The 23,180-nt window shown below is 37.2% G+C and overlaps 2 protein-coding genes across 2 annotated transcripts; both read right to left on the minus strand.

Annotated features, from left to right (window-relative positions):
* Positions 1 to 3,004: 3,004 nt before the first annotated feature.
* Positions 3,005 to 7,833, minus strand: si:dkey-195m11.8 (fidgetin-like protein 2). Its single transcript, XM_007254228.4, has 2 exons — positions 7,693 to 7,833; positions 3,005 to 5,528 (listed from the first exon to the last, which is right to left on the minus strand). The coding sequence occupies exon 2, from the start codon at positions 5,515 to 5,517 to the stop codon at positions 4,666 to 4,668; it is 852 nt and encodes a 283-aa protein (XP_007254290.1). The 5' UTR covers positions 5,518 to 5,528; positions 7,693 to 7,833; the 3' UTR covers positions 3,005 to 4,665.
* Positions 7,834 to 11,821: 3,988 nt separating this feature from the next.
* On the minus strand, positions 11,822 to 16,800 carry krt18b (keratin 18b). Its single transcript, XM_007254227.3, has 7 exons — positions 16,275 to 16,800; positions 14,413 to 14,495; positions 14,108 to 14,264; positions 12,951 to 13,115; positions 12,738 to 12,863; positions 12,052 to 12,272; positions 11,822 to 11,956 (listed from the first exon to the last, which is right to left on the minus strand). Exons 1-7 carry the CDS (start codon positions 16,704 to 16,706, stop codon positions 11,935 to 11,937), a joined length of 1,206 nt encoding a protein of 401 aa, XP_007254289.3. The 5' UTR covers positions 16,707 to 16,800; the 3' UTR covers positions 11,822 to 11,934.
* Positions 16,801 to 23,180: the final 6,380 nt, after the last annotated feature.

Raw genomic sequence — 23,180 nt, forward strand, 5'->3', positions numbered from 1 at the left:
CAGCATAACAGCACACACAACATAGCAGCATAACAGCACACACAACAACAGCATAACAGCACACACAACATAGCAGCATAACAGCACACACAACATAGCAGCATAACAGCACACACAACAACAGCATAACAGCACACACAACATAGCAGCATAACTGCCACCAGTAAAATTGCAAACACCCCCCCCCCCCCACACACACACACACACACAAAGAATAGCATTAACACAGACGCATAACAGCACACACAACATAGCAGCATAACAGCACACACAACATAGCAGCATAACAGCACACACAACATAGCAGCATAACAGCACACACAACAACAGCATAACAGCACACACAACATATCAGCATAACAGCACACACAACATAGCAGCATAACAGCACACACAACATAGCAGCATAACAGCACACACAACATAGCAGCATAACAGCACACACAACATAGCAGCATAACAGCACACACAACATAGCAGCATAACAGCACACACAACATAGCAGCATAACAGCACACACAACATAGCAGCATAACAGCACACACAACATAGCAGCATAACAGCACACACAACATAGCAGCATAACAGCACACACAACATATCAGCATAACAGCACACACAACATAGCAGCATAACAGCACACACAACATAGCAGCATAACAGCACACACAACATAGCAGCATAACAGCACACACAACATAGCAGCATAACAGCACACACAACATAGCAGCATAACAGCACACACAACATAGCAGCATAACAGCACACACAACATAGCAGCATAACAGCACACACAACATAGCAGCATAACAGCACACACAACAACAGCATAACAGCACACACAACATAGCTTTACAGCCCCAACAAATAACTGGCTAGCTAACTAACACTGAAGATACGGTCAGAGCCGTTGAAAAGTTTAACAACTGTTTGGAGTTGTGACAATGTTGTATGTTTTCTGTGTTAAAAAATGAGTGCATTTCCAGTACAAATAATCAAACAAATTATATGATGACTATTATAGCTGTGATTAAGTAGTCAATAATTTGGGTGAATAGAGCAAAAAGGCTAAAACATCTATTTAAAGTAGTAACTAAATACTTGTCCAGGATGAGCCTTTAATAACAGGAAAGTTTAATAAGATATTTTCTTTAAAAAAAATCTTTAATAAATAAAAATAATAATAACCTTGCCTGTATATTTCCATTTTTCTTCAGCATTCCTTTTGAACTCATTTGGGAGCGCCCTCTGGTGGTGTAACAAACCTGGAGGAGGTTCTTCAGTGGGTAGTCTCCTCTCTAAATATTCTCTGGTTGTAACAATGTTTTGAGCAACCATAACAATTGTTTCTCACAGCGTTACCTTGTGTAAGTATTGTTTTTGTGCCTGTTATATGGGACCATTTTTCTACTGGCATTTTACTGTCTGCCACTGTGCCTATCATAAAGAAGACAGCGAAGTTAGCCTGATAAGCTAGGGGCAAGTAGCTACCAAACTTACTGTTGAAAGAGGGAAGCAAAGCCTCACCCACCTTTATATTAGCTTAGCTGCAAGCTGACTTACTAAAAACTAGCTTATTTATGTGCTGTATCAACGTTTTTCAACAAACACCCAATTCCACATAATTATCCACCAGCGTTTCCTGAGACACAGCGCAGAGCAGAGCAGAGCTGCTGGACCAGGACTGAGACTGTGGCCAGTTGTCCTGCTGATGAGCCATCATCTTTATCAGCATATTACATATTAAGGCTGGTAATTGATCAGGTAAAGGATCTTTTACAAAACACACACACACACACACACACACACACAGGGCTCTGGAAAGAATTAAGGGACCACTTCAGTTTCTGAATCAGTTTCTCAGATTTTTCTATTTATAGGTATATGTTTAAGTACAAAGAACATTGTTGTTTTATTTTATAAACTATGGACAACATTTCTCCCAAATTCCAAATAATAATATTGTCATTTAGAGCATTTATTTGCAGAAAATGAGAAATAACAAAAAGATGCAGAGCTTTCAGACAGATAATGCAAAAAAAAAAAAAAAAACAAGTTTATATTCATAAAGTTTTAAAAGTTCAGAAATCAATACTTGGTGAAATAACCTTTTCAAGCATCTTGACATCATGTTCTCCTCCACTAATCTTACACACTGCTTTTGGGTAACTTTTTGCCCATCCTGGTGCAAAAGTTCAAGCAGTTTATCTTGGTTTGATGGTTTTCAATTGGGTAAAATCAAAGAAACTCATGATTTTTAAGTGGTCTTTATTTTTTCCCAGAACTGTATATATGGGTGGTCTAAGGGTAAAAGTCTGATTTGGATTATTTGTACTTTTTCCTTTTCAAGACTGGGGGTTTCTCAAGAATCACAGAAGCTGTGTATATTATACTCAAAATTAATTTGATTTAGTCCAGAGACAAATATGTGCTATTTAGCATAAAACTGGACACCATAAAAATATATATGTGTGTATGTTGGCTGTATGAATGTGTGTGTGTTTGTGTGTGTGTGTGCTAGAGTGTGTAGGCTGCACATTTAGAGGCAGGGGAGGGGTCTGTAGATAATAGAGCATCTGTCACCCTGCATACTGCTGCACAGGAGGTTTGGGGGTGGGGGTTCTTTTTAAAGAGCTAAGCAGAGCTAAAGTAGCTGTGAAAGTGGGAGGTCTAAGGGTAAAAGTCAAAGGATGATTTGTACTTCTTCCTTTTCAGGACTGGGGGTTTCTCAAGAGTCACAGAAGCTGTGTATATTATACTCAAAATTGATTTGATCTAGTCTAGAGACATATATGTGGTATTTAGCATTATTCTGGACACTATTAAAAAAACAAAATTAAACACCCAAAGCTGTTATATGGTTGTGAGCCATGGACATATTAACATATAAAAGCATATTGTTACATAGAGTAAATCAATTGTTTTTAATATGAAAGATTATTTTTTTCAAGGAAATAAAACTTGTAAAGTATCGAAGAACAAAAAATCACAATATTTAAAGGTGTGCATTGGTATGGTTGCTTTTATTTTGAACAAAGGATTTTTGAGGTAGATAAAGAGAAAAAAGAAAAAGAAGTACACACTATGTTCAACATAAATCAATGTAAACACAAACATGAGGTAGTGGTTTCTAACAACTGGCAATGTTTGTTTTCCTCAATTGCATAACCACATGTAGTCAGCACACTTGAGGCAGTTTGTTAACCATTTGTAAACCTGTCTAAATCTCATTTACTTGAACAGTAGCAGCCATTTGCCTTCACATCACAAAAGTAGTGCGGCACTACATAGATCCCTCTAGCACAGAGAATGGGTGGGGGTTACATCTCACAGTACAGCCACTGATGCATGTCAGGAGGGTTAGGGAAGCTGTGTGTGGTTCTTTGTTGGCCCTGTGAGCAGCAGAGCAGGAAAAGAAAGAAGCACTCTTCCTTTTGGCTTTGTATGATAACAGTATTCCCAAATTCTATCTACTGATGTAAAATATACTGTGTTTAAAATGTCTTTAATTAAAGCTATTTTACAAAGTAGGAGCATAACAGATGAATGTAAGCAATAGCAGCTGAAAGTTAACATTCCAAAGAGACATATGCCTCAGCAAAAACGTGACATTTTTAACAATCATCAAACCATTTGATCCTGAGGTGCAATATCATATAGTGAACTGAAGAAAAAAAAAAACAAGACAAAAAGAGCAGATCGGAAAGTAAAAACACAACTATGGCTTCATTCATAATTCCTGAGGATATCAGTTACATTCAAGACTTGCAGAGAAACCTCTAAAGAGGTACACCGTTTGCATATATACTTTACTTTATGTAGTGTGCGAGTGAACATGTTTTTTTTTTTATATGAGCAGTAATATTCATTCAGCATTCATTACAATGTTGCAGCACATTTTCAGAAAGTAAACTCAAAACATCACAGTCAAAACCTGAATTATATAAACATTTATGTTCCTGAATACATTTCAAATATATGTAAACCTTTAGTACAATCAAAATCTGCTGAACTCTCACCTCTCAATCTCCACCTTCCTTTGGATTGGAATTTATTGATTGACTCGGTGGATCAGAGCTTGCCATGGTTATGGGCTATGCTTCACTACACTTATTGATTACTTAGAGAGGCAGCATGAGCTAGGATAGAGAACAAATTACAGACGTAAGAAAATAAAATGGAGAGACACACAGATAAACTTAAAGGTTTGCATGTCAGTTTGTGGTGGAACCCACTTTGTAGTAGTATTTTGGTAAACATGGTAGACTAGGAAAATGTGCACCACTTATGCTGAATTAGAAAAATTCCAAATATTATTAACCCCAACACTACCATTCAAAGGTTTGGAATCACTTTTCAAATTAATATTTGTATTATTAGTTAATAGTTTGTTTTATGCAAATGTAGCTTTTACAATGCATATGTAGCCATGGACTGGAACTTAAACCACACTCTTAGAGGTCTTATTTAGTGTTGAGTTCTGAGTAACATGCATGTATTACATTATACATTTATGCTTATACACTTTTGAATGGTAGTGTGATTGAGCTATTAATAATCTTTCATCATTATTTCTTCCCTGTTTTACACAGAGCAAGTATACCCACGTCCAATGAGATACTACTCATCTGAAAACAGGACGTTTATTGCATAACTCAAGGAGACTTAGTGGTAGGTGTACTGATCTGGACCTCCATAAGAGGGTGCCTCCAAGGGCTGCAGATGACTGGTCTTCCTCACCATGTCTACCTTTAAATCTGGCTGTGAGAGAAGCCTGTCTGGCCTGAAGTTTTGGAGGTCTGCGCTACTATTCCCGATGCCATCGCTGATGGGCTGATCACTGCTATCCCTGATTGCATAAGGTGATACTCGAGCCGTTTTTGGCTGGTCAAATCCAAACTTCCTGTTGCGAGGAAGTTCCTGGAACTCTTCAGGTCGTTTAAGAGGTTGAAGGCTGTGGTTGCTTGGGAGGCTGGTGCTCAGAGGTGTAGGTGTGTGTATGCCTGATGGAAGCAGTGAAGGGGAACTAGGGGTTGTTAGACTGGGGGGATAGGTATAAGCTGGGGCAGAAGCTGGGTAGGTAGGTGGCAAGGCAAACGCTGGCTGGGGCAGGTAGGTGGGTTTATGGTACAAGTGGGGGCCAGTGTAGGTGGAAGTGTAATCCTGAGATATGGCACCCGTGCTAAACTGCTCCGAAAGGTTACTTGCAGTTGGCAACGACCCCTTTACTGCCTCAAGCCCAGTGAGCCCTTCTGAGCTGTAGCCCACAGACCAGGCATCCTGGGAGGGCTCGCTTCTTCGGAATGTCCCAGGCTCCGGGTACGCCGGACTGAAGGAATATCTTTCAGCATAGCGTTTCAGGAGGGTTGAGGCACTGAGGGCATTAATGTCATCAGAATAGCCAGAGAAGCCAGGGCGACTAGGCTGTGGGTATGATAGCGGTTTAGGGTGGGCAGGGGGTGACGTGGTGGAAGAGACGTCATAGTGTTGCTCTGCCCATTCAGACGACCAGTGCATCTTTACCACATCTACCAAACGAGAGACAGAAAAACAGACTGTAACTATCTGTGTATTTGTAATAAAACTAAAATAAAACACACTGTGCTTCTGAATAGTGACCATTATAAGTAAACCCATTCATGTCATCACCATTTGAAAGTGCTTAATTACCTTTCCATTTAATTAACTTATCATGAACAATAAGCCATTGTTTACTAAACAACATCAAATATTGGTACATGCAATTTAGATTTGCATCAAAAGAGAAATTGTGGATTTTATCTCTTATTTTATATGTACATATTTGCAGTTGCAGACATGTAAACATTTCTAAAATATATAGAAAATATCTCCCTATGGTTTTTTTTGTTGTTTTTTTCCCCGAAATGCATTAAATACTAAGTATGGTCATTGGCAAGAATCTATTATTATGATAGTAAATATGATACAAAGGTTACAATTCAATATATTAAAAAACACCATCATGTGCAAAAGTGTATTGTTTATCCAGTCAGAAAGATCTAGCAGGAAATTTGGTTCTTAATTATTTTTTTTTAAATAAATTTTATTAGCAAATATTTGGCTGTAGTTGTGTTAATACAAATCAATACTGTGTTTTCCAGAAGTTTATACAGTAGTGAAACAAATATTGCAATGCCTTGATATATTAAATTTTGCAAATATCTGCAATATTTAGGGAGTGATGTACCAATATAATGGCAATTTTACTATGCATCCCAAATTAACACACTGTAGAGATAAAGGCTATTTTTTCTTGTACAAATGCACATGTTCTAAGATACAATGAAACCAATTAAATATATATTAAATGCAAACATGCAAGTATTATCTGTTCTTAGGGGGTGTGCGGTAATTCAGATGGATCAGAAATTTACTGTATAAATCTAGTGTATCTATTGTAAACTGAGCAAGACAGTAATCTTAGTAATATCGCATAATCCACACTATTCTTAACCATTCAATATAGACATATTAACCCCAAGACAGAATTTAACTACAGTGCATTCGTGTGTGTGCTCCTATGCACACTTATATGTGCGAAAGCATCTAGATTCAGCAGATGGAGCCAGATTAGAGATTGCAGATTAAGGGAGACTTGTGGAGAGGGTAGATAATGGTCAGACTAAGAACTTTTTCTAATTCTTCCATAAGAGCATTGTACATATATTCTATAGTCCATTTACATAAACAGAGTTGTCAGGAACTTTAACAAGGATATAAGAAAATAGTTAATAATAAAGTAGTATTGTAAAAACAAAAATCCTGCAAAAGCCTAAACCATAAACACTTTTAAATCCATGGCTGCACAGTGTTTAACCCTTTTTACACAGGTTGCAATTTTATTTATTCTACTTTTTTTCTCTCTTTATTACTGTCTGAAGCACAATGCAGAGAGAGAGTCCTGTTTCCTGAAGAAATGGCTGCTCATGGAATTCCAAGAATTCAGCCTGGGATCTATTTACAAAGATCCCCCACACTCACACTCACACAGGGCATTGCCCATGAAGGAAGATATTTGTTTGAATATTTGACCCATTTGCTAACAAGGCCATGACAGAAGCAGGCAGGAATTTACTGCCTTCGTTGTGCAGCTTTACTGAACCAAACACATTCTAAACAGAATTTAATGAACTAGATTTGGATTGAGATTGGATTTTCCAGTACAACTACACATGCCCTGCTATGTGGTTCCCTTTGCCTTGCTTGCACTGTGCTTTAAAGGTTAATGTGATGAATGCACACAAAAGTCCCAGCTGCTAAAGTCATTCTCTCCAGCCCAGAACTACACCACACTTTTACTATTGCAGGGCACACACAGAATACAATAAGTTACCATGTGTATGCAGTAGTCTTGGACTTTGTCTTAGTTCTATTAGTGGGTGAAACTGATAGTGGGCTGTGTTAATATGTGTCCATTCCTGGGCTGAGTGAGTGAAAATACATAACTATTAAATTTCCCCCTCTCTCACACACAACAATCTGCATTTTGCTGTGAGCGAAAAACACTGCTAACCATTCAATTGACCTTTTACTTCATTTTTCTTTCTTTTTATTTGTCTTGTGCTCTCATTCAAATGCACAGTGCAAAAAAGAAAGAAAAATTAAGAAAAGGAAAAGACTTTCTTTCTGTCTCTCAGAGACACACACATACACACACAAAATACATCTTACCTCCTCATTGCCAGGTGTATCCACTCTAACATAGCACTGTGCAAATCCTCCAGGCTGACAGTGCTGTATCTTCAGTCTAGAACATGCTGTCTTCCTCTTCTTTCTCCTTCTTTCATTCTCCCTCTCTGCTCCCAGTGACAACAGCCACACATATGCAGACCCTCCCCCCACTCCTCTCCACTCCTCCCCTCCCCCGCCTTCTCTTTGCCTCCAAAGTATTTAAGCTCTTGGAAAGAGAATGCCCCCAGCAGCAGCACAACAATGACTGCTTGTTTGTCTCACTTCTAAGTCTTACCACAGAGGCACCCGCTCAGTAAGGTAGCCTACATTACTCTCTTGTGTATGTGTGAGTTTTTTTTATCGCCCCAGCTTGCTGAAGAGTGTCTAAAGTGCATAGGCACACATACATGGCCCATAGCGGGTTTTGTATACACAAAGCTGTACTGAATCTATGGTGTTATTAGGGCCTCAATAATATAGATTTTATAGATGTGAGCAGGTGTAAGTTGTAACTAAACCAATAAAAACATTATATGGCTTGTTTGGAGCGTCAAGTGGGTTTACAGGAATCACCTTCGCTATCGGGTGTTGGGAGACAGGTTACATCCTTTAGATAACCAATATATATTTCTATTTAGGGCACAACATACAGCATAAAGTAATTAGTAGTAAGGGCTTAGCAGAGACTTTACACACATATGTAAAAAGAAATTTACACAAAATTGGTGCAACCCAGCCCTGGTGGGCCAGATTCCTTTTCCTGTTTTACATACCTGATTCAACTCTTCTGTTAAGTAGTTTAGGAGCTCTCTTAGAAGGTAAACAGCAAATTGTGCTGGACTCCTGCTTCCATGGCCAACCCCTGCTCTAGAGGGCACATAATTATAACCTATTGCAAGAAAGGGCACCCTAGGGGAAACTCAAGTCATTTTCCCCATATGAGGGGCAGCCAAAATGGCAGATATGTATTGGCATTACCTTTTAAGATTACATTATTAGTGGCCCACCAGCAGATTTATAGCTTTTTTTTTGGTAACTTTACTTACACGTGACAGTGGCAGCAGTATGTTGTACCATTGTGTTACTTAGCTAAAACAACTCTGGACTGCAAGTAAAAGGCACTTATTTTTTTTTTGTCATTATTAATTGTACTGAACATTTTTGATGTTTCATTTTTTGGATACAAAGCTAGGAATAATTTATAATTAATATTTTTAAAAGGGGCATTTTGATGTGGTCCATAAAAGTCCATAAAACATTTTAATTCCCAACCATTTCTGCAAACATAAATGAGTGAATAGCACACAATCATTAGGTGCAGAACAGATTGTCTTGCTGACTGTTTGTGTGCTTCTGAATGAAGCAAATCTTCAGTTAGAACTGAAGCAGAGCAGTTTTGAGGGAAATTTTGGGACTTATTCACCACTATGTGTATTTTTCAGTTAACTTGATTGTGCTGCTAAATTTATGAAACCTCATATTAAAGCTCCAAGTGAAACTCAGTAACTCAGCACATTACAATGTTCTAATTTCACAAAGGATCAGAACTACCCCGAGTTATTATAATACAGTAAAAAAGGAAATACCACACTGCACTATTATCACAATCCTCCTGCCCAAAATACAGAACAGTATCAGCATTACAAAAAATAATGATTATTGATTAAACACAGAATATTGTGGTGAATAACACAATACATTTTTTAGTGATTGACATCACAAATGTAAATGTAAAAGTTAATTAATTTTGACAATTTAACATTAATTATTTTATTTACATATAAATTCCTATTATTAAAAGCTTAAGAAAATCTGGTGGGTTATATGGTTTTCAATTGGTTTTAATATTTACACTGGTTATTCTAACGTTTTTGTTAGTTTTAAGTAAATTATTAGTTTTATATTATATTAGTTTATATTAGTTTTGATTATTATAATGAATGTAAGACTTTTGCTAAAGTGCACAAATGAACTGACAAACAACTCTCTAAAAAAAAAAACAGAGAAAAGAGATACAGACTGACTGACTAACCAACTAAGGCTGGAGATATACTTGCTGTTAACGACACGTTTGTGTTCATGTGAAGGCTATCTTGCATATCCTGCGTGCAGTACAGAAAAACTCTAGGGACAGTGTGGACTGGAAAGATATGCTGAAAGTCTTCCCGTATCTGTATGGTGTGTTCTTTCTGCTGTGGTGAGTGGAAGCCTCTAGTGGAAGCCTCCAGTATCACAGGAAGCACAGAGGTAAGTAGTGCGTGTGAACGCAGGGCCAAACAGCAAGCCTACCTTTAGCCTAACTTTACCTTTATTCAGCTTCAGTCCGTTACAGCATAACCCAGTAACAGCACAGCCTGACATCTGCATTTAAACATTAATCATACAGCTCTCTGTTCTCCACCTCGTGCTTTAGTTTTTTCTTCTTCTTTGTGTTTAACGAGCTTAACTATCTTTTAATGACTGAATGATGAAAAATGTTTGCCTTCATTGCAGTGTTTTTGTGGCGGATGTTCCGTTAAACACAGTAAGTTAAGTTACCATATTTTTTGCACTATAAGGTTCACCTTATTATAAGGTGCATTATGCGATGCTAGTAAGGGACAGGGGTGTTGTGTCGCCATGTTTTCCTTCTAATTTAGCAATAAGGTAAAGCTAAGTAAACAAAACAGTCATAAAAAATTAAAAGTCAATTGAACGCTGGATTTCTCTCCTGGATTTATTTGGGTGAGTTAAGCGCTTCCATTTGTTTACAGTAAGCTTAGATTTCCTAATTTCCACTAAGGCTGGGTGCAGCAGCATTAGCATTTGAAGGTCGCAGGGGCAAAGCGTGTTTAGCGGCTAACCACTAGCGCTTAGTGCGGTTAGTGGCTAATGCAAATGCTGCTCCAGCAGTACTAGCTGGGGTTAGCAGCAGGCTACAGACCGATAATACTCACCTCTGCGCTGCGGTTGGCAGGTAATGCTAGTGCTAATGCTAATGCTCCAGAATGCCTCTCTGCCAGTCACAATGTGAAGTCAGAAATAACTGTAGTTTAATTAGTTAAATAGATCAAATGAAGTTAATACAATACGAATGTGTGTATTTCACTTTACTAAGAGCCAGAAAGCTTCTTTTGTAAATTAAAACTAGGCTAAAAAGACAAAAGATAGCTAACACCTAACAGCTATGTATTAATAAAATAAGCTATGTATGTATTTGAATAGAAGTGTTTATGATTTACTGCACAAATTTCTGAATAAAAAGTAAATTGGCTGCTGTGTTACTTTAATTAGGGTGGCCAATGTTTTATATGTTACAATATATATTATTTCATATTTAATTAAAGTATTTAAAAGGACAAATAAAACAAAGTCAGCTACATTTTGTTGCTGTATAAAAAGCTTGTATTTTTGCTTTTTCCCATGTAATTTGGCAGTTGTTTTTTAATATATTTAATATTAGTTAATTTATTGATGAATTGTCCAACAAAAATGATCCAAAATGACTTCAAACTAAAATTCATATTGGTAATTCAGCACTATTCTGTGATTTATTCAATAGTCTTTTATCGCATTCTTGCTTGTACTCTCTTTTACTCTTTCTCTTTCACTTAAGAAAATTTGATCAATGGTTGAGTAGATGGAGATCAGAAATTAAGGTGAATAACATTACACTGTAAATCACTCAGAGACAGAGAATTTAGCTGGTCTGAACTACATTGATTAATGCTGGTGTTGAGTAATCTATTAATCCAATCAGACAAGGCAAGCATTTCTTCAGCTTCTTATTCTAACTTGAACCGCACCCACACGTACCCACTGTCTTCGGTTGCACCCTGCGACCCAGTAATGAGCTAAATCTCATTTAAAAATCTCTAAAAATACAGATTAACTGTGGTAAGATTACTGTAATGTGCTTTGTCTTCTGACTTATTTCTTTGGGTAGTTTCTTTAAGTAACTTTCTTTTAGTAACTTTCTCTTGACTTCTTGTTATCAAAAGGGCAGTAGGAACGAAAGAAGATACATTTGTGTGTGCATAGGCTCAACTGAAATGTCTAAATGTTTATATTCTATCATTTGGTGCTCAGCAGTGCCAAGGCTATGATCTTAGAGTTGCTCATGTGCGTATGCATGTACAGACACAAGTAAAACATTTCTCACAGATTTTATTCAGAGTTTCACATTATTAAATGATTTAAGTTGCTGTGGTTTTGGTCCTTCCCCCGTCTTTTGTCCAGCCTGCATGTGAGATCGCAGCTTCTTTATTCAAGTGCATCTTGGAGTCTGGAGAAAAAAGAAAGTTTAAATTGAGTCAGAAAGCTGTGGTTACTGTTATAAGCTGCATTCAGCTGTATGAATGTGTGTCAGTAGATCCTTACTTTAAGTCTCCTCCATCCAGGAGGGTCTTGTAGGTGGCGATTTCTGCCTCCAGTTTCATCTTCATGTTTAATAAAGCTTCATATTCCTGTCCCTGCTCGGTGATCTTTGCCCTCAGCTGTGCCAGCTCTGCCTCCAGCTGCAGGATGATGGTGTTATTTTTCTCCATCTCCATATTGGTGCGTAATTCTGTGTTTCGGAGCGTGTCTTCAAGCGATGCTTTCTGAAGGGGGTTTATTGAAAAGAGGCAAGGTTTTATATGTTAAGTAGTGAAAGTCAGCTTTTATTTTGTTTTGTGAAACACAAATTTGTTTATTTTCCCAAATACCCCTCCCAGTACATCAGAAGCTGGATAGTTAGTTAATTATCTGAAAGTGTATTTAGAGAATGCACAAAAAGTGTGCATAGTGTAAGGCTGAGTTAAAACCCATTTGTGCTTTAAAATGCTGTGTGTGTTTTGTGGGTGTATATGAGTGTGTGTTTAACTGGTAGTTAATTTTCAACTGATTTCGGTGATTTAAGTTTGCCTGTGTAGTTAGTAGTGTGTGTGTGTACCTCTGTGGAAATCAGAGGTGTTATTATGTGTGTGTGACCTGTTATTTGTCCTGTATGTGGGTGTTGCCACTTGATGATAAAATCTCATGTTTTTATCTCTTCATGGTTGAGTGTTTGATGTGGGTAATGTTACCAGGCTTTGTTGAGATGCTAGCTCTATCTCCAGCGTCTGAATCTGTCTGCGCAGGTCGTTCATCTCCATCTGAGCTCCCTGTAACGCTTCTGTGTTCTGTGTTACCTGTACCTGAACCTCAGAAATCTAAAGAGAAAAAGAGAGCGTACGTAAGTAAGTTGTAACTATTAAGGGACAATGGTAAGACTCACTGATTTAGAGTCAGTGCTGTACCTGGTTCTCATGCCATATTTTGAGTTCCTCTGCATTCTTCAGTGCTTGCTTCTCGTAGTTTTCCCTCATCTCCTCCATCACCTGAGACAGGTCCTGACCCTTTGGAGCATCTATATCTACCTGCACACCCGACTGAGCTATCTGATTACGCAGGTCTGCAACCTCCTAATGATGATAATGAAGAGATAGAGAAATTGTTAAAAATCACTGACACATTTTACAAAAAAAAAAAAAAATCAATACAAAAAAAATTATTATAAGCATATTTGCTTGCATAGTGCGTATATCAAACAATGTTATATTAAGCATTAGTACACACCAAAATAGATTAGTTGTTGTGAGTTAAATCAGCAACATTATGTAAGAATTATTAAACAGTTGCAGAGTGTAATGTAATTTTACTGAATTTACATTAATAAAAAATATTCTTTGAACTCCACCTCAAGGATAACTGTATATATTAATTTGTTATTTTCATATAATAATAGGAATTTCTACCAGCAACTAGAGTAATACTACAGTTTTTTTTCCACAAATATGACTTAAGTGGTACACAGTTCTTTTAAGAGGCCTTGCCACCAAAATTCTGGGCCTGAAATGGCAATGTCTCATAATGTTGAGGCTGTTACTTATAGGGTTATAATTCTTCATTGTGTGACAGTACCAAGTTAGATGTAGAGGTACATCCTCAGTGGCAGCCCTTTCTTTTTATTGGGGTTATTTGGGGGGCTTCATACTGTTTGTAGCTGTGGTTATGGCTGTTTATGTGTTTGTTTGGATAAATAGGATGCAGTTTTGGTAGTTTTTCTTGTGTAATGCTGTTCACCCTAATTGGTGTTGGGTTGGAGGGTGTTTAAGGGTCTCCACAGATGAGCCACTATTTTTTGAAAGAACCATTAGACATTTGCCAGTTGTTCTAAATAAAGTTTTCTCAATTAAAAAATGACCTGGCCTCATTACTTCGCCCAATTGCAATGGTACAATACTATTGCCTCAGTTTAACTTAATTATTAAGTTCTAATCCTGTTGACTGACTAGTCTAAGTTCAGTTAATTTAAACTTTAAAGCATCTATTTGTTCTATTTTACAGTGTTAAGTGTCTCTCAGTACATAATGGTGTTACAGATATCACATTATCGCTTGTTACTCATACTCACATTATCGTGGTTTTTATTGAGGAAGAGAAGTTCCTCTCTCAGAGCCTCAATCTCACTCTCGACGTTAATACGACCAATGTTAGTGTCGTCAATAAGTTTCTTCAGCCCTGCGATATCTGCCTCCACAGACTGCCTAATGGACAACTCATTCTCAAACCTGAAAAACACAGAGATAGAACAGATTCAAACATTATTTTTATTCTAAATAACATCTTGATCTGAGAAATGCATTTTTTCAAAGATATTGGCCATTATTGTTTTTGACTTTCCACTGAAGCATCTTGGTCTGATGATCTAGCACTTACTTGACTCTGAAATCATCTGTAGCCAGGCGAGCATTGTCAATCTGCAGAACCAGACGAGCGTTGTCCACAGTGGAATCAAATATCTGAGAATAAAGCAAAATGCAAATTTTACTGAGCCATAGCTTGCAGTTCTTTTGATTTCATTACATTCCTGAACTACAAAATGTTCATTTCAATGTGTTTATTTCTCTAAATCTGATTATATCAAATCTGCCCTGTCTTTTTTTCTTTCTACATTTAAATAATTTTCATTTGATAGTCTGAACAATAGTTATATGTTGGTCAGCAGTTATTGGTTTTCCTGGAATGTTGGCAACATAACTGTCTAATTAAGTTAGACACAAAGTACACAGTGATTATTAGATGTCAAGATGATTTACTCTCATGTTGTCTTTAGTCTGCTTGGAAGCTATTCATCTGTTTCTTATGTGTTAAATGGTTTTCAGTTATTCATGTTTAAACACCAGGTTTGTTATTTTATTTTACATTTATTTATTTATTTTTAAATGACTTTTTATTAAGCATCTGCATATTTAAATCTGTGCAAAAAAACTTTTATTCTGCAAACTTTCGGTCAGGGAACTGTGGCTACTAACAAAAGTTAGTTTTGTCAATTGCAATAAGGTTTCTTGCAGAACAAAATGGTTCAGCAAAACTATTTTCCCTATTTTTTGTACATGTGGCCATTTGAGACTTTTGTGCACACATCTGTGTGTGTGTGTGTGTGTGTTGGGGGAGGTGTATAGTGAGCAGAATTTCCTCTCATAAAGAACATCTGTTGAATTTTCCATGTGAAAATGTCCTCCTGATATGAGACTACAGGAAGTGGCTGTACTGCTTTATTGTGTTCCTCTGCTGAGTAGTTCACCTTATCTGTCAGTTAAACTAGATCTTATCAGTCATGGGAGTCAAATCAGGGCCTTTTATTTAGTGTGATAAACTTGCTTAGATTTCGTTAGCAACAGTATAGAAAGGGAACATGACTTGTGCAACTAGGCAAATGTGATTTGAATTTGCAGTATTTCCTCTTTTGCATGCCTGTTGGCGTGTGTGTGTGTGTGTGTGTGTAAGTGAGTGAGAGCGCGTGATCACTCCACATCTGCTTTGCATTATGACTCTGAGTCAGACAGCGTGTGGGTTGGTTGAGCTGCTGGCTGTAGAAACGTTTGACAAACATTCTCGAAACATTTACAAACACTCAATTTATTTGTTCATCTCCAAGGCAACCCAAGCTTTAAAACCCATGACAGATATCAGCAACTGATGTTACCTCTGACAGAAAGGGAGAAAAAAGGGGGAGAATCACACAAAGAGTAGAAGGACTATGGGCCACTCCCTTCATTCAGACTGGATGAAATCTGATAACCCCTTTTTTTCTCTTTGTTCAGATTCTGGGTAAAAAAAATGCATGATCAGCAAAAAAGGTAAAAAGTGATTCAAAACAGATGTTTTTTCTTAAGTTTAAAAAGTTTGGCAAAACTTTACATCTGCCATACTAATGTTAACAACATCCTCAGCATTATATTTTTTTTAAGTTATAACTTTTTATTTTATTAAATGACTCGAAAAAAGTGTATTTTCTTTGCAAACTCTCTTTCTTGATATTAAGTTATCAGTGTAATAAATTGCATGATTAGCAAAAAAAGTAAAAGGTGATTTCCTAAGCGGATGTGCTTTTTCTTGAGTTTTAAAAAGTTTGGCACAAAGTCTTTACAAACTCTCTTAGTTTATATGGAATAATCAAAGTTTAAATATGTATTATTGTTGATTATTTTGGTTTGGATTGTCTGTGATTTTTGTTTTTTTTTCATTTTCACAGATGCTGGGAAAACAGATAAGCCACCTTCTGCAGCATCTCTTACCTTCTTCCTCAGGTCGTCAATGATGGCCTGGTACTTGCTGTAGTCGCGCATGTCTGGCCCAGCTTTCTCCATGGCCTCTCTGATCTTCTGCTCCAGAATGCTGTTCTCCTTCTCCAGCCTGCGCACCGTCTCCAGGTAGGAGGCCAGGCGGTCATTTAGGTTCTGCATCTGGCCCTTCTCATCCCCCAGGACATGCCCTGCAGAGGCCCCAGCAGCTCGGAGGGACCCCGAGCCTGCGGAGCTTACCTTGAAGGCTGAGCTGGAGGAGATGGAGGACCCCAGAGGAGCAGAGCGCAGGCTGCCATAGGACGAAGCAGAGGAGATCCTGGTTCCTTCACCTCCTGCACCTCCATAGATGCTTAAAGCTCGATGCGACACTGGTACAGAGCGAGTGAAGGAGGCACGAGAGGCGTAAGGCTCGTAGTGGCTCATGGTGATGGAGGGATGCAGGAAAAGGTTAACAAAACGAGTGTGCTGTGCAGGAATGAAGGACTTGAGAGTTGTGGGTTGGGCAGTGCAGGCCTTTTATACTCTGCCCACAACTTGTGTCCCTCCTTTTCTCACTGTAACACTCTGGCCAGCTAGGACCCTTCCCACATCCCCCTTTTTTTTCTTTCTCTCCTCTGATGGCCCTGCCCATATGCTCTTGAACTCCCGCCCCTTCTGCTCAGCTCTTTTACCCTCTCTGCCTCATTTGTTTCCCTTCTGCAGCCACTGAACCTTCTCTCTCTCTTTCTCTCTCTATCTGTCCACCTGGCTTTTTTCATCTTACACACAGAAGTGCAAAGAGGGTATTCCATATTTTTTTTTTTCAGGAATTTTGTTTAATGCAGTATATTCCTACAGTAAGACAGAGGAAGAGAGGGAGTTATAAACAAGAACAAAAGGCAACTCTTAACAGTTCACAGCTTCACTACAGGGGGACAAAGTTATACCCATTCAGCGAAGTGCCATAAATCGTGCCAGACACAACCACGGGGGATGGTGGTCCTCGGAGACACATAGTTGCAGAAATTTCTCGCCACAAAGGAAACACTAGTACACAAGTTAAACAACAAAAAGCCACATACAAAAAAACACAAGCAAAACAATAACTATAATATATCTTGATCCTCATAAATTACCAATAAATTACTACTGGCTCTGTCAGTTCTTTAGCAGTTTACTATAGAGTTTACTATGAAAACTAAAAACAAAATGTTTTCCCCACAATAAATTGAATTTTTTTTTTCCTGTATAGCTATTCTCTGGAAAAGCATCACTGAAGTGTGTTTTAAAGTAATACAAACCAGACAATGTACCCTTATGACTGATAATGTACTCTCAAGGTGAAGTACATTTAATATTTTATCTTAATAAGTGCACTTATATATGTGGACTTCTGTCCTTCAAATAGAAAAGGATGCCATGGCATCTTCATTGCCACCCCTACTAGACATTGTCCCCTGTCTAGTAGAGAAAATGTCAAATATAGTATAATCAACTGCCCAGTTAGATGCACTTCAAAAGAAGAAGTGACACACCAGTGGATTAAAACTATTGTAGTATTATGAAGGGTGTGTCTACATGTGTCAAAAAGGAGAAGTTTCCTAAAGGAAGCCCTTTAGGGGAGTAAAAAGTAAAAAACCTAATTATTGCCAAATCATTTCCACTGTAAATCTTTTTGTAAATTCTTTCCCCACTCTTGCCACCAGTGCTGTTTATTGAAATGTCATGTAAAAAAATGTAAAACAATCTTTATAAATGCAATACATGGATGGTTGTAACAGCTTTTAGATGGCAATTTCAACACAGCTATTATATGGTCTCTTAACACTCTTAATCTAAAATATCAGGCTTAATTCAGTTAATTATCTTAAGCCATATTTTTTAAATTTTGTTATTTACGTTAAGATGAATTGCTGAGCAACTACTGAGAAATCAATATGAAATTGATACATTATGAATGAAAAGAAATGCAGCCCTAAACCTGTGTTAAAAAGTATGAGCACACAGATTTTTCCAGTTTTTTAGGGCAACTCCTATATTAATAGACATATCTAGAGGATACAAAAATGAATGGTGAGTACAAGTCTATAAAAATCGATATAAATTATTTATTTTATTTGCCTTTTTTTTATACCCATGTTTTATACCCATGCATATCAGAGGTCAAAAGGACTGATCAGGCATTTCTACACTTCTCCAGAGGCCTTCACTCTCTCTTAGGTTTTGGCCTTTTAAGGTTTCCTCCCTAAACTTACATAACTGTCTAATTATGTGTTGTGCTGGTATAAAAAACTCAGATTGATAACCGCTCTGTATTTATATCGCAGTTTAGAGTTTCTCCAAACACAGGCATACAAGGCTCACTTACCTCTCCAAGTACATGATCTGGACATTTATCTGGACCGTGTGAACCTTTTCCTGTGTTTAGGAGTGAATAGTTGGACAAAAATGACGGCACTAATCTTAAACTGTCCATTGTTGTGATAAATGAGTAGCCGTTCAAATATCGCTGTAATCTATTTAACAGCGTAGTCAAGAGTCTGTGACGCCCTGAAGCTAAAGGAAATATGAGAAGTGTACATAAAGAACTTCTGAAAGAAGATCTCTTTTTCTCCCTCTCCCGCTCTCCGCCTTTCTTTCTTTTTTCTCTCTCTCTCTCTCTCCTCTCCCTCTTTCTATTCGGAATTCCTTAGGTCAGTGTTAATGAGTAAGCATGCCATTGTCTAACCATAATAGCTGTAAGAACATCACTTATAGACATCTACAATTAGCAGAAACAACAAACATACAAATATGTCCTATAAGAGGCTGGGTAAAAGGAATCTACCATATATATTCAACCTAAAACAATGTTCTTTATTTGCATCTGTTGTAAGCTAAACAAAGTTACACAGCATTCAACATATTGTGGAATTAATAACCTTTTTCTTTTTAAAGTAGCAATTTATTCACGTTGGACCTTAAAGTTTGTTAAGACTACTTTACCTCGGGGATCTAGGTCATCCTGTGGACTACGTTGCTGCCACTCTCAGAGAGCACAATTGGTGTTGGTAATTGGCCTTCCAAATTGGAGAGGAAAAATGTATCCAGTTAGATATTATAAATTATAAAAAGATTACTTTACTCAGACTGTGGGACTGTAAGTAATTTGCAAACAAAATTTTAAACACATTTCACACACATTCAATAAACATATTTATAATATTTGTTGAGTTAGCACTTCCTGGGTTGGTTTCCCAGGCAGAGAATAAGCCGAGCCCTAGACTACATACCTCTTCGAAAGGACAATACCTGTTCACAGTACCGCATAGTCCAGGACTAGGCTTAATCCCTGTTCAGGAAACCAACACTTTATTAGACTGAATGTGATTTGTTTGCCAACCTTCTGTAAAGCTTAACCAACGTCAAAACAATTGCTAATAGCAACTAGCTGTGTGACTGTATCTGTGGGATGATCATGAGTTAGTCAAATGTAGCAAATTTAAACAGCAAGAACCAGCAATTATTTGTAATATGTGGGAAACACCCTGTTTCTTGTGAGGAACAAGCGTTTGTGTTTTGGGAACAGTCCAGCATGTTTTGGTTACCAAGCCAGTCATCTATCTTATGACCTCAGCAAGCTTTCCGAATAGAGGCTGATTCACACCAGTGCCCTGCAGTGTGATGCCTGTGGTCACAACACCCATTAAACACAAAATCCTTACTTTCCTTCTGTCCAACAATTTGTCCTTTTTTAAAACATGTTGTGTCTGCCACATATTGTATGACAGTATGTGCACTAAATTCCAACAGCATATTAATGTCAGTCTTTAATCCAAGATACTTTTAGCATGGCTAAATTGCCTAGCAACAAAAGGCCTTAATCTTTCAACAAATAAGAGAAGTGAGATATGAACAGTGTTCTTGTGTGAACACCACATCCCATACCAGCCGTGCCCACTGACAGAGGAATGATTCACCACGATTAAAAGTAGACACAAGAGCCACACAGACGGAAGAGAGAGGGGAAGAGAGAATGAATGAGAGAGAACAGGGGAAATGGCAGGACAGTGAGTCACACTTTAGACTGAAGTTATTTGAACCACTAGGCCACTACACAAGCCCAACAGCACACGCACACCAGCAGAAAGAAGGGAAGTGAGAGCACATTTCTGCTCAAGCTTTTTGAAATGAGAGAAAGCATTGGACTCAGCCCAAACTGCTTGGTTAATAATGCAGACTTTCGTGAGACAGGCAGTGTCCTTGGCAGCTGTTTTCAGTGGAACTTTTTTTATGGGGGTTTTGTTGGGCCTTCAGTTCTTACTGTAGCTCCACCCATTTAGCTGCAGCATTGTGAGTGCATTCTCTGAATCTTGAATGAGCGCCAGCAAAGGAAAAGTCTGAGAGTCTGTAAGAAAAGCTGGAGTCTCTGCATGAGCACAATGTTGTCTGGTATAGAACACTGGTGTGAAGTTCATTTTTTATAGAAACACATTTTACCAAATTGAAAACCTCTGGAGTATAATCAAGAAAAAGATGCATGATTACAAGCATTCAAAACAAGCTCAACTGCTTGAATTTTTGTACCAGGAGTGGAATAAAGTTATCCAAAAGCAGTGTGTAAGACTGTTGGAGGAGAACATGCCAAGATGAATGAAAACCAGAGTTAACTTCTGAGCTCTTAAACTATGAAATTGTTTTATTTGCACTATTTGAGGTCTGAAAGTTCTGAATCTTTTTGTTATTTCAGCAATTTCTCATTTTCTGCAACTAAATGCTCTAAATAAAAATATTTTTGTTTGGAATTTGGGAGAAATGTTGTCTGTAGTTTATAGAATAAAACAACAATGTTCATTATACTCAAACATATACCTATAAATAGCAAAATCATAGAAGCTGATTTAAAAACTAAAGTGGTTTCTAATTTTTTAGTTAATTTTTTTCAGAGCTGTATGTTTTTTTACTGGTACAGTTATGCATAATACAACCCGATTCCAAAAAGGTTAATAATACAGCATTTAATTATTTGAAAATCTCACAAATCCATATTTTATTCTCATTAGAACACAACACATAACAAGAGAGACATTATAATTTCATGAAAAACCTGAACTCATTTACAACTTGATGGCAGCAGCACATCTCAAAAACGTTGGCACAGGGACAACAAAAGGCTGTAAAAGCAGTAATAAGAGGTACTAACTAACTGGGTGTAAAAAAGAGCAGAGAGACAGAATCTCTTGGAAGCAAAGTTTCCATTTTAGGTGAAATTTGACCCAGAGAAGATGTGTATGAATGTGCAGTGATGTGTATGGATTATATTGATATATGGCTTCTGCTTTAAAATATCTTTTAAAATATTTTATTAGTACTACTTACATTTTTAAGTAGTTATCTTTTAAGTTATCTTTTAAAATATTTTATTAGTACTACTTACATTTTTAGCCTTTTGTTTTCCTGTCGCAACTGTTTTGAGATGTTTCGCAGCCATCAAGGTCTAAATGAGATGATGTCTTTCAATAATTGTTCATGGTTTTCAAATATAAACACTTAAATAATTCTCAGTACTTGGAAAAAAACTCTGTTTTTGTTCTGCCTTAGAGGCTATATCTTTTAGCTTGTCCACAAATGCATGTGTACAGCATGTCACAAATCGTGAATAGAGAAACTTTACCAGAAACTATTTTATTAGCACTAGACTGTAATAAGTGAGCATTAGATACTGTTTTGTGAGGACTATATGCTATTTTGTGAGCACCAGACAGTGTAAAGGGAGCACCATATACTATTAAGTGAACACTATACATTATTTGTATCTGGCAACACACAAGAAAAATAAAGTAAAATTTAGTTTGTGTTGAGATAAAATGTAGAGTGTAGAAATTAAGTGAGATGGTGTAGTACTGTTTTTGGCCACAGAGAGGTGCTGGCTGTATGTATAAACTGCACTCAGAGAGATCAGTTGTTTTAGTTCTGGTGGCCTCTGGTGGCTGTATTCCTGCACTGGCAGAATGAGTAATTTTGGTCTTGGAGAACCTCTGGCCTGTTCATTTCAGTGTTCTGCTGCTGTAATGCACCCACTTCAGTTCAGGAAGAGAGCTTGTAGTGAGCTGACTAGCTGATCTGGGTGTGTCAGTGAACACCATGGGAACCACTGAGATAGGCATTATATATTTTTTGGACAAACTTCTAATTATAAATTGATATTTTCTTTATTCAAACAAACAATGCACTCATGTAATAGCTAAAGACTCACTTTTGCACATTGTATGTTTGTTTTTTACTTTATATGTTAATTTTTTGTCTGTTTCCAGTGGTTTCATTATCAATCTGTATGGAACCCTTGAATTGTTTTTCGAGTTGTCACAGTTCTATACAGAACTACTAATTCAGAATATTGACAAACCCCTATTTTTTTAAGTGAAAAAAAAACAAAAAAAAAAAACAAAAAGAATAATTAATTTATTGCAGAACCCAGAATGTTAAAAGTGCATTCCTTACATATCAGATGTGTGTCATCGTTCGTGTGTCTATGACTATGTGGCTAAAGTGCGACATATCAATTTATGCTTAGGAATATACGGTAAGAATTACAGCCCTTTCTATACAAACAGCTCTCAGCTCTATAATGACACAACTTTTAACCAGGAAACAGAACTGATAATATATATATATATATATATATATATATATATATATATATATATATATATATATATATATATATATATATATATATAAGCATATAGAATGGAAAGGAAAATGTTATATATGCTATAGTTCGATGATTCCCAGCCATGATATTCGCCTACACTCATGATTGACTAGTCAGCTCAATACAGGCTGAGCTGAAGTGGGTGTGTCAGAGCTGGATGTTTGGTTTGGTATAAGGGTTTGTCAGTATGCTGTGCTTTCTAAATCTGTGAAAAATCTATTAAT

Source organism: Astyanax mexicanus, chromosome 5 (genome assembly GCF_023375975.1).
Source record: "Astyanax mexicanus isolate ESR-SI-001 chromosome 5, AstMex3_surface, whole genome shotgun sequence".
NCBI classification, from domain to species: Eukaryota; Metazoa; Chordata; class Actinopteri; order Characiformes; family Acestrorhamphidae; genus Astyanax; species Astyanax mexicanus.